This window comes from Heteronotia binoei, chromosome 8, assembly GCF_032191835.1.
Source record: "Heteronotia binoei isolate CCM8104 ecotype False Entrance Well chromosome 8, APGP_CSIRO_Hbin_v1, whole genome shotgun sequence".
Taxonomy (NCBI): Eukaryota; Metazoa; Chordata; class Lepidosauria; order Squamata; family Gekkonidae; genus Heteronotia; species Heteronotia binoei.
The window spans coordinates 123,864,777-123,881,056 of record NC_083230.1 but is presented as its reverse complement, the minus strand read 5'-3'; the positions used below and the strand labels follow the sequence as shown (position 1 = coordinate 123,881,056).

The following is a 16,280-nucleotide window of genomic DNA, read 5'->3' as shown; positions in this document are numbered from 1 at the left end:
ATTACTGTTTATTACTGTTCTATTTATTAAGGTACCATTGGTCATTGTGTTCTGTTGTTAGCCGCCCTGAGCCTGCTTCGGCGGGGGAGGGCGGGATACAAATAAAATTTTACTTACTTACTTACTTATTGTCAAAGGGGCTTTTGAGAAGGCGCCTGTGGGCTGCAGCAGCAGCCGTGGGCGGCAGGGTAGGCGCTCCGACTGTGCGATAATTTGTGAGGAGGCCCTGAAGATTTTGACTGCTTAGGGGCCACCGCAGGGTTTAATCCGGCACTGCTTGGGAGTAGGGTTGGACTCAGGGCGGCAAACAGTCATAGCAAAACCAACAATTTGAGTTACAAATTTAAAACGATAAAACATGAACAATTATCAATTTAAAGCCAAGAAGGTCAGAGCGCCTGCTCCGGCTGCAACGCCACTGAGGATGTTCTCTGCAGCTGAGAACGAAATGTCTGGAAGGAAAACTTTCTCCAGTAGAACACGGCACTTGATCCCGAAAGATTCTACAAACCCTAATGATGTTACCAGCCGTGAAAACCTGAAATCTTTGATAACAATTTAAAAATTAGATATTTGGTGCTATACAAAATCCTGAACATAGGCGGATCAGATTATATTATGGGTCTTCTGTTTATTTGTTGGTGGTCCTTCTGATGGTACTGCTCAGCAGCATAGAAGTGGCAGCCTTCTCCCACTCCGTTATTGTAGGCCTGTCAGAAAAGTTTGGTTTTACAAGCCCTGTGGAATTCGGAGAGATCCTGCAGGGCTCTTATGGCCTCAGGGAGAGCATTCCACAACACTGGTGCTGCCACTGAGAAGGCCCTGGCCTGTGTAGAGCTTAATCTAGCCTTTCTTGGTCCGGCGATGGACAGCAGATTTTGAGTTCCCGAACGCAGTGCTCTCTGTGGAACATATGGGGAAAAGCGGTCCCGTAGATAGGCAGGTCCTTGGCCATATAGGGCTTTAAAAGTCAATGCCAGCACTTTGACATGGACTCATGTTGAAGATACATGAAAATTCAGAGGTGTGGAGTGGCAATAATTGGAGGCGAGGCTTAAGTTTATCAAAAGAAACAAACGTTACTAGAAAAAATAAGGATAGGGTGATTGCGATAAAAAGAAATACAACTTAGCTTACCACCTTGTCTAACTATGTCTGACTTCTACATGGCTATGGATTACAACCCTTTGTCTAACCAGATCTTCTTCCCAGAAAACACCAAGAACTGGAAAAAGAGCAATTCAGCGTGCATACAACAATAAAGTTTTTCACACCTAATGTCCTTTCCAACCAATGCTATGTTTACATGTTTCCCAGGCTTAGAAGACTCGGTTCACATAAGAACATAAGAGAAGCCATGTTGGATCAGGCCAATGGCCCATCCAGTCCAACATTCTGTGTCACACATAAGAACATAAGAGAAGCCATGTTTAATCAGGCCAGTGGCCCATCCAGTCCAACACTCTGTGTCACATAAGAACATAAGAGAAGCCATGTTGGATCAGGCCAATGGCCCATCCAGTCCAACATTCTGTGTCACACATAAGAACATAAGAGAAGCCATGTTGGATCAGGCCAGTGGCCCATCCAGTCCAACACTCTGTGTCCCATAAGAACATAAGATAAGCCATGTTGGATCAGGCCAATGGCCCATCCAGTCCAACACTCTGTGTCACACAGTGGCCAATATATATGTGTGTGTGTATATATACACACACACACACACATATACATACATACACACACATATATATTGTGGCTAATAGCCACTGATGGGCCTTTGCTCCATATTTTTTTCCAATCCCCTCTTAAAGCTGGCTATGCTTGTAGTCGCCACCACCTCCTGCGACAGTGAATTCCACGTGTCAATCACCCTTTGGGTGAAGAAGGACTTCCTTTTATCTGATCTAACCTGACTGCTCAGCAATTTCATCGAATGCCCACGAGTTCTTGTATTGTGAGAAAGGGAGAAAAGGACTTCTTTCTCTACTTTCTCCATCCCATGCATAATCTTGTAAACCTCTATCATGTCACCCCGCAGTTGACGTTTCTCCAAGCTAAAGAGCCCCAAGCGTTTTAACCTTCCTTCATAGGGAAAGTGTTCCAACCCTGTAATCATTTTAGTTGCCCTTTTCTGGACTTTTTCCAATGCTATAATATCCTTTTTGAGGTGCGGTGGCCAGAGTTGTACACAGTGCTCCAAATGAGACCGCCCCATTGCGAGAAAGGGAGAAAAGGACTTCTTTCTCTAGTTTCTCCACCCCATGCGTAATCTTATCGACCTCTATCCTGTCACCCCGCAGTCGACGTTTCTCCGAGCTAAAAAGCCCCAAGCGTTTTAACCTTTCTTTGTAGGGAAAGCGTTTCAAACCTTTAATTCACAATTGGGTTTAGGTTGCAATGCATCGCTTCCTCTGTCAGGTAAACAAACATTTAACTCTATTACGGCTGGGATGCGAATAACTGGCATTCCAGCAACCCAGTACACAACAGGCAGCCAGTGCGGCTCTTTCAACACTCTTTCAGCACCTGGGCGTCAGCTGATATTTGTTTGAGCCTCTTACCTGCAAGACGTCCTGGATCTTCACCCACACGTCCGCCATGTCATAGAGCTTCATGGCGCCATCGGACTGACTGGAGGGAGAAGCCACGGTCTGCTGAAGGTGCCCCAGGACAACAGCGTGTGCAGCGGCCACGGCATTGAATTTGTCAAAGAGAAGTTCCAGCAACTCCAGAAGCAACCTAGAAACCGATGCGGAAAGAGAGAGAAGGGGGAATAAACCGCCATCCCTTAATTCTGTATGCATTTCAAGGTTGCCAGGTTAATAGAGGGGGTATTACAACGGTCCCGCAGGTAGATAGCCTGGGAAGAAAGCAAACAAATCACCGCTGCAAATTAACTCCTGCGGAACATCATGACTGGTTTTCTCGCATCTCTCAAAATCCTTATCCCCGAAAGGTTACAACGAAGAAGAAACGGATCGCGCCGTCTGCAAAAACGGGGCCGCTCGTGCTTGTGGTGCAAACGGGAAGGTCACGAGTGATACTCCCTCTAAGCTGTGGAGTCTTGTGAGCAAAGGGGGAGCCAGTTTGGTGTGGTGGTGAAGTGCGCGGACTCTTATTGGGGAGAACGGGATTTGATCCCCCGCTCCACTCCTTGCAGCTGCTGGAATGGCCTTGGGTCAGCCACTGCTCTCGTAGGAGTTGTACTTGAAAGGGCAGCTTCTGGGAGAGCTCTTTCAGCCCCACCCACTTCACAGGGTGTCTGTCGTGGAGGAGGACGGTATGGGAGATTGTGACTGCTCTGAGTCTCTAAGATTCAGAGTAAATCTACGGTCTTATTCTTCAAAACTTCTGCTCTGTGAGCTGCTGGCATTAAAGCTGCGAGCTACTGCATAAATGCTCTGGAGCCATTTTTCCTGAGCTAAGAAAAAAACTGTGAGCCGGAGGCTAAAGAACTGTGAGCTAGCTAGCTCATTCTAACCCAGCTTAGAGGGAACGTTGGTCACGAGGTTGCTGCTCTGATTTTTGCAGCGTGGCTGTAAATATTGGGAGGACACTATCTATATATATATATATATATATATATATGAAAAAAAAATATGAAGCTGCCTTATACTGCATCAGACCCTGGGTCCATCAAAGTCAGTATTGTCTACTCAAGACTAGCAGCAGCTCTCCAGGGTCTCAAGCTAAGGTTTTTCACGCCTATTTGCCTGGACCCTTTTTTAGTGGAGATGCCAAGGACTGAACCTGGGACCTTCTGCTTACCGAGCAGATGCTCTACCACTGAGCCATGGTCCCTCCCTGTTGCAGTTGAGACGTGGAAAAGCTTGAGCATATTCTATCTGAAGAGCTAGATTCGAGTTCTGTAGCGCCTCAGAGACCAACGAGATTAGGGCGGTGTAAGCTTTTGAGAGCCAAAGCTCCCTTGGTATCTGATGAAGGGATCGTTGATTCTTGAAAGCTTACACCCTGGAACTTTTTGTTCGCCTCTGAAGGTGTTACTGCACTGGGATCTAGCTCTTCGGCTGCAGACTGACACGGCTAACCTCTGAAAGGATCCTAGCTGAGCTTGCCAAAATCAATACAGTCTAGACTGGGGGATTCCCACTACAGAGACAACGTTGCAAACTTGCAGGCTGAGAGGCTCTTTCGTCATGTCCTGACAGCTCTAAAAGGGGACTGGATAGATTCTTGAAGGAGGAGGAGAGGTCTATCATAGATAGGACTGCCAAGCCCCCGGTCCGGGCGGAGAATCCTCCCCCTGCATCGCTGGCGTGATGACATCACCTGGAAGTGACATCATCAAATGGTGGTACCCATGCGGAGCCGCTCTAGGCATTTCTGAGAAAACTCGATGGTTTTCCATGATGCTCTAGCCGTTTGGGAGGTAAAACTCTATGGCACAAGAGGTACCACAGAATTTTAACCTCCCAAATAGCTAGAGCGTCCAGGAAAACCATAGAGTTTTCCCAGAAAATGCCTAGACCGGCCCCGCACAGGTGCTGCCATTTTGATGACATCACTTCCTGGCGACATCATTTCGTTGCACACGCGAATGTCCCCCTCCAGGGGATGAAGAGGACTTGGCAACCCTAATCATAGAGGAAAGATCTATCCTTCAGACACAGTGACTGAAGGGAACCTCCATGTTCACAAGCAGTCAGCCTCTGAATCCCAGAGCCAGGAGGCAACATCAGGGGAAGGCCTTGGCCTCTCTGCCCTGTTGTTCGCCCTCCAGAAAACTGGCTGGCTACTATGTGAGACAAGACCCTGGACTAGATGGACCATTGGCCTAATCCAGGGGGGCCCTTCTGATGTTCTTCTCAGGCGAAGCCCTCAGCCTCTGTGCCCTGTTGTTGGCCCTCCAGAGGAACAAGATGCTAGACTAGATGGACCCCTACTGGTCTGACCCAGCAGGGATCATCTTCTGATGTTCTTATCAGGGGGAAACCTCAGCCTCTGTGCCCTGTTGTTGGCCCTCCAGGGAACTGGCTAGCCACTGTGTGAGATACTGGGCTAGATAGACCACTAGTCTGTTCCAGCAAGGCTCTTCTTATGTTCTTATATTCTTATGGCATTTATCCTTCTCTCTCCTTTTTCTAAAAACACCTACTCAGCATTCAGCCTGAAGAAGAGCTCTGGGCAACTCAAATGTTCTCTCTATACCGTGACATTTCAATCGCTCTTAAGAAAAAGGTCATTATAAAACCATTGTTAAGTTTCCTAATGGACCAACGCAATACCTGCTGTTTTGGTGCAATAAGAGATGCTTGTGGGGGTTTCTGTTGAAGCAAATGTCTGCACCTCTAGCAGAAATTGGACTTAAAAGCACCAAAGATGTTGACAGGTGGTGAACCAAAGGCATAATAATTAATAAGTATCATATGGCATTGTGTGTGGTATAGGCAGGAGACCTGAAGATTGACTTGGAGCCTTATATTCTAACTCTTTTAAGTGCTCTGCGCCACTAGACGGTGAGCTAGACTTATTTTGGGGGGCTGAAAGAGCTCTGAGAGAACCGGGACTGATCCAAGGTCACCCAGCCGGCTTCAGATGGAGAAGTGGGGAATTGAACCTGGGTCTCCAGATTAGAGTCCGCTGCTCTTGTCCACTACACCGCGTTGGATCTCATCAAAATCTGGCCAGCATGGACCCTGATGGTCAGATCCAGCCTCAACCCCCAAAGCCATTGACACCAGGCCCCTGGTTTGAATCAAAGTCTGAATCAAAGTCTCAGAGCGGCTTACAAACTCCTATATCTTCACCCCCCACAACAGACACACTGTGAGGTGGGTGGGGCTGAGAGAGCTATCCCAGAAGCTGCCCTTTCAAGGACAACTCCTGCGAGAGCTCTGGCTGACCCAAGGCCATTCCAGCAGCTGCAAGTGGAGGAGTGGGGAATCAAACCCGGTTCTCCCAGATAAGAGAGCTCTGACTGACCCAAGGCCCTCCCAGCAGCTGCGAGTGGAGGAGTGGGGAATCAAACCTGGTTCTCCCAGATAAGAGAGCTCTGGCTGACCCAAGGCCCTCCCAGCAGCTGCGAGTGGAGGAGTGGGGAATCAAACCCGGTTCTCCCAGATAAGAGAGCTCTGGCTGACCCAAGGCCATTCCAGCAGCTGCAAGTGGAGGAGTGGGGAATCAAACCCGGTTCTCCCAGATAAGAGAGCTCTGGCTGACCCAAGGCCATTCCAGCAGCTGCAAGTGGAGGAGTGGGGAATCAAACCTGGTTCTCCCAGATAAGAGAGCTCTGACTGACACAAGGCCCTCCCAGCAGCTGCGAGTGGAGGAGTGGGGAATCAAACCCGGTTCTCCCAGATAAGAGAGCTCTGGCTGACCCGAGGCCATTCCAGCAGCTGCAAGTGGAGGAGTGGGGAATCAAACCCGGTTCTCCCAGATAAGAACACACACACTTAACCACTACACCAAACTGGCACCAAAATGCTTCAGATTTATTAAAAACTAGCTTTGGTCAAAAATATCAGCGTTTGAATGGACACCCAGGGCCAGCCCCATCACTAGGCAAACTAGGTGATCGCCTAGGGTGCTGGGGAAAGTAGGCACCTCACGTGACTCCATCCCGTTATCAGTTGGGGGTGGGGGCGGAAGAAGTTAGCTTTGCCTTGAGTGCCAGACGATCAACGTTCAGCCCTGAGGACACAATACTGTTACATCTGCCTCGACGAACAAGGCCGTGGCTGGCCCCATCATTTACATTCTACTATGGTCTACCCCAAGGGTGGGGAACTTCCTTCCCGAGGGCCACCTGGTGTGGGCCTCGGGGACTGCTAGGCCGAATCGAGCCATGTGACAGCCTCCCTGGGGCCTAGCTGGCCGGCCAGAATTGCTGCAGGGCCTGGAAAAGTTACTGTCACCGTTCAGTTTGCACTTGATTATCCCAAAAGGTGTGGCCTAATATGCCAATATTAGGGGATGTGGTCTAATATGCTACTGAGTTCCTGCTGGACTTTTTCTACAAAAAATCCCTGGACCGATGCATTTGCCTAGGGCGGTGGGCCAAGTGTGTGTGTGCACGCCAGATTAGGCTCTCCCCACATGACTTCAAATAGAAAAAAAACAATTATTTGCATTAATTTTGCGGGCCTGAATCCTTCTCCCTCGGCGGAGCACTGTTTTTTAAGTTGATAATTTTTTATGGCCCGCGAATGATGTTATAAATATCCATATGGCCCTTGGCAGAAAAAAGGTTCCCCACCCCTGGTCTACCCTCTGCATAGTTGGGGAAAGGCTCCAAATGAGACATAGCAAGGCCAGAAACGCGCAGTCTCAAGGCTCAGCCACCGTGCCAATTACCAAGTCTTTACTATTCTACATCAGGTGTTTACAGCTATTTCCCCATCAAAGTGTGCCTCTCATTAGCTGTCCCTATGCCTTTTTTACAGCCCAATTATTGTAATTAATGTACCATGGGAAAAACCTATAACCACACTGTGGTCACACAAAGGCTCGCGACGTATGAAATCCACAAAAACAGAGCGTCTCCAACCGGCGTCCTGCTCTTTATTTCATTTGACAGATGCGAGCTTCAAGAAATCCTGGCATTAACGGCATGCCAAACATGTCTTGGCTTGGGAATGATTGTGATTAATTGTTTATTAAAAACATTTTTAGTATGCAAAAGGTAGGAATGAAAACGCCGTCCTAGGGAGGGCAGTATAGATATTTCAGTGTACAGGAGACACTGATTACATAACACCATATATGTCTTTAATCTGACAACAATTGAAAACAAATCAGCCAGTATCGTAATGCCCCTGTATAAATCAATGGTGCGGCCTCATTTGGAGTACTGTGTACAATTCTGATCACTGCACTTCAAAAAAAGATATTATAGCATTGGGGAAAGTCCAGAAAAGGACAACTAAAATGATTAAAGGGGATGGAACATTTTCCCTATGAAGAAAGGTTAAAATGCTTGGGGCTTTTTAACTTGGGGAAACATCGACTGCGGGGTGACATGATAGAGGTTTACAAGATTATACATGGGAGAGAGAAGGCAGAGAAAGAAGTCAGTTTCTCCCTTTCTCACAATACAAGAATTCATGGGCACTCCATGAAATTAAGGAGCAGTCAGGTTAGAACGGATAAAAAGAAGTCCTTCTTCACCCAAAGGGTGATTAACATGTGGAATTCACTGCCACAGGAGATGGCAGCAGCTGCAAGCATAGACAGCATCAAGAGGGGATTGGATAAATATATGGAGCAGAGGTCCAGAAGTGGCTATTAGCCACAGCATATTGTTGGAACTCTCTGTCTAGGGCAAGTGATGCTCTAATTCTTGGTGCTGTGGGGGGGGGGGGGACAATAGTGGGAGGACTTCAAGTGCCTGGCAACACTAATGAACCTCCTGATGGCACCTGGGTTTTTTGGCTACAGTGTGACACAGAGTTTTGGACTGGATGGGCCACTGGCCTGATCCAACATGGCTTCTCTTCTGTTCTTCTGTGACACAGAGTTTTGGACTGGATGGGCCATTGGCCTGATCCAACATGGCTTCTCTTATGACATTACTTATAATGTCAACTAATTTGAGTGATCTGAACCACAACTCTTTTTCTGTTGTGATAATGGCGGAAAGTGCCATCAAGTCACAGCTGATTTAAGGTGACCCTGTAGGGCAGGGGTGTCAAACATGCAATTCGGGGGCCGAATGAGGCCCTCGGAGGGCTCCTATCAGGCCCCTGAGCAACTGGCTGTCATCTGCTTCTTTCTCCTTCTCTCTTGCTCCCTTCTGCATCACAGCTTGCTTTGCACGGCTCACTCAGTTGCGCAGGAGCTACAGAGCAAAACTTCTATTTTCTCCATTGGCTGAAGCTCTTCCCTTGGGCAGGAAGGGGGGAGGAATAGCTTGCTTTGCCAGGCTCTCTCAGTCACACAGCTGAGCTACTGAGCCAAGCCTCTCTTCCTTCTATTGGCTGAGGCTCCTCCCCCTCCTGGCTCCCTGGGAAGAAAGGAAAGAGCCTGAGCTTCCTTTGCCCAGTTTCCTGGATCCCATGGGAGAAATACAAAGAGAGCACCTTTAAGACCTATCAGTTCTAACGTTTTAAGCATGTTTTAAGTTTTTAAATGTATATATATTTGTGTTTGTCTGCTACCTAATCTTAAATAGGTCCACACATGGTCCAGCCCGACATGGCTCGGCCCAACCTGACACGACCCCTGCTGTAGGGTTTTCAAGGCAACAAATGAATAACCTTTTTAACCTGTCTGCTCAGCAATTTCATCGAATGCCCACGAGTTCTTGTATTGTGAGAAAGGGAGAAAAGTACTTCTTTCTCTACTTTCTCCATCCCATGCATTATCTTGTAAACCTCTATCATGTCACCCCGCAGTCGACGTTTCTCCAAGCTAAAGAGTCCCAAGCGTTTCAGCACTTTCCCTATGAAGAAAGGTTGAAACGCTTGGGACTCTTTAGCTTGGAGAAACGTCGACTGTGGGGTGACATGATAGAGGTTTACAAGATAATGCATGGTATGGAGAAAGTAGAGAAAGAGGTACTTTTCTCCCTTTCTCACAATACAAGAACTTGTGGGCATTCGATGAAATTGCTGAGCAGACAGGTTAAAACCGATAAAAAGAAGTACTTCTTCACCCAAAGGGTGATTAACATGTGGAATTCACTGCCACAGGAGGTGGTGGTGGCCACAAGTATAGCCACCTTCAAGAGGGGTTTAGATAAAAATATGGAGCACAGGTCCATCAGTGGCTATTAGCCACAGTGTATGTGTGTATATAACATTTTTTGCCACTGTGTGACACAGAGTGTTGGACTTGATGGGCCGTTGGCCTGATCCAACATGGCTTCTCTTATGTTCTTATGAATAGAGGGATTTGCCCCTGGCCTGGTGTTCAGAGAAATATGTCGAATACGCATGGCTTTCAACCACCACCTTGCTTATGCAGTCTCAGAATCAGAACACCCCCAGAAAAGGCAGATTTCTTTAGGCACGGGTTATCAGCATGCTGTTCATGCTAGATTGGAAGTTGTTGTTTGTTTGTTTTAATTTATTCCAGGGGTGTTGAACTCATTTGCTATGAGGGCCGGATCTTGACCTTGTCGGGTCGGGCCATGTGTGTCATAAAATGTAATGCCAGGTCAGGGAAATATGAATTTTATCACAGACCCAGACACACACACACACAGCCTAATCCACCTCACTGGCTTGCTGAGCCTCAGCCGACAGAAGGAAGAGAGGCTTGGTTCAGTAGCTCTGCTGTGCAATTGAGAGAGCCTGGCAAAGCTAGCTCATTCCCCCACTTCTGCCCCAAGAGAGGAGCTTTGCTCTATAGCTCCTGTGTGATTGAGCAAGCCTTGCAAAGCAAGCTGTGATGCAGAAGGAAGCAAGAGAGGGGGAAGGAAGCAGATGACAGCGAGTTGCTTGGGGGCCTGATAGGAGCCCTCTGGGGGTCTGATTCAGCCCCCGGGCCGCATGTTTGATACCCCTGTTTTTTAGCCCACCCTTCCCATAGAACAAACTGAGGGTGGGTTACATTATAAAAGAAGACAATCAACAGTTAAAACCGATTAAAATATATAAGATCTAAAATTACAGAGTAAACAATGAAGACTAAAATGACAGATTCTGCCTCACAAACATAACCTTTTGTCCAGGTCCGGCTGGTCCTACGGCACCAGGATGAAATAAAAGGGGGGAGGCCAATAACATATGAAGTCCACTGTTTCAGCTGAAAGCCTGGCGAAAGAGCTCTGTTTTACAGGCCCTGCGGAATGAAGTAGATCCCGCGGGGCCTGGATCTCCAGGGGGAGCTCATTCCACCAGGCAGGGGCCACGGCCGAAAAGCCTCTGGCCCTTGTCGAGGCCAGTCAGATGTCTCTGGGGCTGGATATCACCAAAAGGTGTTGGGTCGCTGATTATAAGGACCTACAGGGCTCATTGGGGGTTTTTAAATGTCGTCATTCGCCCAAAGGGTCTTGCAGAGTCTTATAACATTAAAACCATATAAAGAGGGTAAAAAACAAACAGATACAATGTCAAAAAACCCCATAAAATATAAAATATTAACATTAGAACGCTGAAATATTAAAATATGTGGCTAGCACCATACCACTCACAAAGAACAACCCAAACATGTGGAAAGGAAAGGTCCCTTGTGCAAGCACCAGTCGTTTCCGACTCTGGGGTGACGTTGCTTTCACAAGGTTTTCACGGCAGACTTTTTACGGGGTGGTTTGCCATTGCCTTCCCCAGTCTTTTACACCTTCCCCCTAGCAAGCAGGGGACTCATTTTACCGACCTCTGTAGAATGGAAGGCTGAGTCAACTTCAAGTCGGCTACCTGAAAACCCCGCTTCCGCCGGGGATCGAACTCAGGTTGTGAGCAGAGCTTAGGACTGCAGTACTGCAACTTTAACACTCTGCGCCACGGGACTCTTTTACCCTCCAAAGGCCAACCTAAATAATTCAGCTCTGCATGAATCTCAACACAGCCAAAAGAGCTAAAACGAAGCTGGACCGCCTTTGTGAGAAATTTTATAGCACCATTTTTAAGTTTTAAATTATAAATTGTTTATATATGTTGATTTTATAAGTACTGTTAGTATTATATTATGACTGTAAGCCGCCCAGAGTCCGTATAAAGAGTGAGCGGCATACAAATTTTAGATAAATGATAGATAGATAGATAGATAGATAGATAGATAGATAGATAGATAGATAGATAGATAGATAGATAGATAGATAGACAGACAGACAGACAGACAGACAGGCAGACAGACAGACAGACAGACAGATATGGAAACTAAACTACAAACTAAACCCTGTGGAAACTAAACGAGCATGGCAGGGCCCAGGTGCTATCCGAGAGTGCATTCCCCAGGGCAGGGGCTACAACTGAGAAGGCCCTTCCGTTCCTCCTAGTGATAGCTACAATAGCCTTCCTGGGACCAGGCACATACAAGAGGCCCCTAGATGATGAACAAAGGGGTTGAAACACGAGGGGTTGTAACACGAGAGTCAGTCCTGTAAGTATGAGGGTCCCAGACTGTTAAGAGCTTTAAAGGTTAACACATAGAATTGGATCCAGAGACTAATTGGTAGCCAGTGCAGCTGCCATAGAATTGGAGTAATATGAACAGAACATGATCTGCTCAGCAACCTAGCAGCTGCATTATGGACCGCTTGCAGTCTCCAAAGCGTTTTCAAGAGTAGTCCTAGAATCCTGGAGACTTTCTTATCTTCATCACTATAGCTCTCTTCTGAACTACTAATCAAAACAAACTGCATTACACTGTGTCGGTCTATCAAGGTCTGCATGGCTTATTCTCAAATCTGGGATCTGAGACAGAGATTTCAATCTTTTAAATTAGGGATTAAACCTGGGACCTTCCTGGTGAAAAGTTTTGAGCTGCTGCCAAACCAGCATTTTGAAACATCAACACAGCCGATCACATTTCCAATGGTCAACGGCCCCATCTGGCCCTGTACACGTCCTTAAAAACACTCACTAGGCATCAGGGAAAAGGGGTTAGCAGGCACCATGCGCCCATGTGCATTTGCTCTAGTCAATGGTACATAACACGCACGCACCAAAGTTATCAAAACATTTTGGCTTTTTTCTCTCCTGCTTGGTATTATGAAATTCCTGATTCTCACTGTACGGGATAAGCAAATTCTCAAAAAAACATTATATCACAGGAATTATCTTCACCGAGCATCAGGCTTCTACTTCCATCTAAACATGTCCCTGCACCACATTCTCCACATGCTGATGTGCCCTGAAAGTGCTCGTCTTTGCTGACTTTTCCTAAATCTTTTTCTGAGACAAGATGACTAAAAACCGGATGCGTTTCAGTGAAGGGGTACAGAGATTCCAATAAACAGGAACGTTTCCTTCTCGTGACATTTGTTCTGTTTCTTTTAAGGACAAGCGACCTCCACGGCGCATCCCATCTGCACTGATGGAAGGTCCACTCGGGCTGTTTGACAGTCCAAGTTCACGGCACCACCGCAGAAACACAGTAAGTATGTCAACAGAAAGTGACACGCGCCCCGAGGCTGCTCCTCGTGTTTGGACAGTGAGCGGGGAGAGCTTGATGCAATACGACTGCAGATACTCGACCGAGGTCATCAATGGTGATTCAGGCACTTGGCAATTGTCAACTTGCTCCCTGGATCAGCCTAACTCATCTCACTTGTAGACTCCGTAAGGGCAAATAAATCAACTGGACAAGGTAATGGCAACAACAAAAATTAGCAGCCGTTGGCAGGAGTTTGGTCAAGCTTGAAGGTTACGCCTTGAGCATGGACTTGAACAGATCAGTGTAGATGATGAAGAAGAATTGGAGATTTATACCCCGCCCTTTTCTCTGAATCAGAGACTCAGAGCGGCTTACAATCTCCTGCATCTTCTCCCCCCCCCCACAACAGACACCCTGTGAGGTGAGTGGGGCAGAGAGGGCTCTCCCAGCAGCTGCCCTTTCAAGGACAACTCCTGCAATATGAGAGCCAGTTTGGTGTAGTGGTTAAGTGTGCAGACTCTTATCTGGGAGAACCGGGTTTGATTCCCCACTCCTTGGGTCAGCCATAGCTTTGGCAGAGGTTGTCCTTGAAAGGGCAGCTGCTGGGAGAGCCCTCTCCAGCCCCACCCACTCACAATACAAGAACTCGTGGGCATTCGATGAAATTGCTGAGCAGACAGGTTAAAACGGATAAAAGGAAGTACTTCTTCACCCAAAGGGTGATTAACATGTGGAATTCACTGCCACAGGAGGTGGTGGCGGCCACAAGCATGGCCACCTTCAAGAGGGGGTTAGATAAAAATATGGAGCAGAGGTCCATCAGTGGCTATTAGCCACAGTGTGTGTGTGTGTATATATATATATATTTGGCCGCTGTGTGACACAGAATGTAGGACTGGATGGGCCATTGGCCTGATCTAACATGGCTTCTCTTATGTTCTTATGATTCCCTGCTCCTCCACTTGCACCTGCTGGAATGGTCTTGGGCTAGCCATAACTTTGGCAGAGGTTGTCCTTGAAAGGGCAGCTGCTGGGAGAGCACTCTCCACCTCACAGGGTGTCTGTTGTGGGGGGAGGAAGGTAAAGGAGATTGTAAGCCGCTCTGAGTCTCTGATTCAGAGAAAAGGGCGGGGTATAAATCTCCAATCTGGTGGCGGCACCAGAAATGTGGAATGCCCTCCCAGAGGTCATAAGGGCCCTGCGGGATCTTTCAGGATTCCGCAGGGCCTGTGAAACTGATTTGTTTTGACAGGCCTTCAACACCTGAATCTGGAAGAGAACCACCACCTCTCACCGCTGAGGAGCTACAAATATCACGGGGTAACTATTGAAAAAAAGAACGATCCCACCAAATCAAAGTTGTATAGCACCACAAAAATGTTTTTAAATGTATTTTATTGGTTTTCAATTGTATTATATAATTGATTGCCATCTGCCCTGAGTCCGCTTGCGGAGAGGGAGGGATATAAATTTAAAGTAGATAAACAAAACAGATAAATAAATAAATACACACTGGAAATCTCTGTTGGTCTGGACTTGAACCTTGCTCTTCTGAAGAATTCATTTCTATATAAGGAAGATCAGAAGTATAAAAAGAACTGAAGGTGGCCTAAGGGATTGATTTACAAAGCAGGGTTTGTCCCAGCATTGTAATAATATTCCATAATCTCCACATTTGGATGTTGTCTTCCCTTAGCAGATATAAAGAATCATAGAACTAGGGCTTTTTTTTGGTAGCAGGAACTCCTTAGAATACTAGGCCACACACCCCTGATGCAGTCAATCCTCCAAGAGCCTACAGGACTCTTAGTACAGGGCCTAACACATATATTGGCCACTCTGTGACACAGAGTGTTGGACTGGATGGGCCACTGGCCTGATCCAACATGGCTTCTCTTATGTTCTTCTGTGACACAGAGGGTTGGACTGGAGGGGCCATTGGCCTGATCCAACATGGTTTCTCTTCTGTTCTTATGTGACACAGAGTGTTGGACTGCATGGGCATTAGCCTGATCTAACATGGCTTCTCTTATGTTCTTATGTGACACAGAATGTTGGACTGCATGGGCATTAGCCTGATCTAACATGGCTTCTCTTATGTTCTTATGTGACACAGAATGTTGGACTGCATGGGCATTAGCCTGATCTAACATGGCTTCTCTTATGTTCTTATGTGACACAGAGGGTTGCACTGGATGGGCCACTGGCCTGATCTAACATGGCTTCTCTTCTGTTCTTATGTGACACAGAGGGTTGGACTGGATGGGCCCTTGGCCTGATCTAACATGGCTTCCCCTTATGTTCTTATGTTGGGAGGGACAGTGGCTCAGTCGTAGAGCATCTGCTTGGTAAGCAGAAGGTCCCAGGTTCCATCGCCAGCATCTCCAACTTAAAAAGGGTCCAGGCAAATAAGTGTGAAAAACCTCAGCTTGAGACCCTGGAGAGCCACTGCCAGTCTGAGTAAACAATACTGACTTTGATGGACCAAGGGTCTGATTCAGAAGAAGGCACCTTCATATGTTCATTATGTTCTTACTGTAAACTCCAGGACGATTAGCTACATCAGGGGAGTGTGACCTTATATGCAAAGGAATTCCTGTCACAAAAAAAAGCCCTGCATAGAACCAAGCAATTATAGTCGGAAGTGACCTCCAGGGTCATCTAGTCCAACGCCCCCTGCACAATGCAGGAAATTCACACATATCTCCCCCCAACACCCCTGCTCCATGCCCAGAAGACCGCATCCCTGAAAAACAAATTTTAAGGCGGGTGCCACTGCAGGTACGACCTACAGCGGGGAAAGCACCAGAAACGATTCCTGCGCAAGCTTTTCCTAAGGGCGTTTGACGACGCGTTTTCCATCCGAATGTCATACGGGTGAAGATGCAAGGTGCATACTCTACAGAGAAGACTCTGGAAATACATGAGATGCACAAACGGTAATCGATAGGTGATGCGCTGAGGTGGAAGGGAGACACGGAGGAGACCTGAGTAATTACGGCTGTTCACTGCTTTCCCCCCTGTGTCACAGGCGGAGTGCTCTTTTCTAAACAATAGATTTGCTGGCAAATGTTGCATTGCTCACATCTTGCTGCTGTCAATGAAAGGGAGCACTGGGAAACCTATTATCATTGAATCGCAGAGTTGGAAGGGGCCATAAATGCCATCTAGTCCAACCCAACCCGCTAGGCAGCCAATGCCACTGTTGAACTACTCTTACCGTAAAAATTTTGTCCTACTATCCAGCTGCTACCTTTCTGCCCAGAATTTAAATCCAT

The 16,280-nt window shown here is 47.2% G+C and overlaps 1 protein-coding gene across 1 annotated transcript in view; it reads right to left on the bottom strand.

Annotated features, from left to right (window-relative positions):
* Positions 1-16,280, bottom strand: part of EXOC4 (exocyst complex component 4) — a 794,454-nt gene that overhangs the window by 634,703 nt on the left and 143,471 nt on the right. Inside the window, exon 7 of the mRNA XM_060246011.1 lies at positions 2,565-2,742. Coding sequence (XP_060101994.1) covers positions 2,565-2,742 — 178 coding nt within the window. The remainder of the gene's footprint in view (positions 1-2,564; positions 2,743-16,280) is intronic.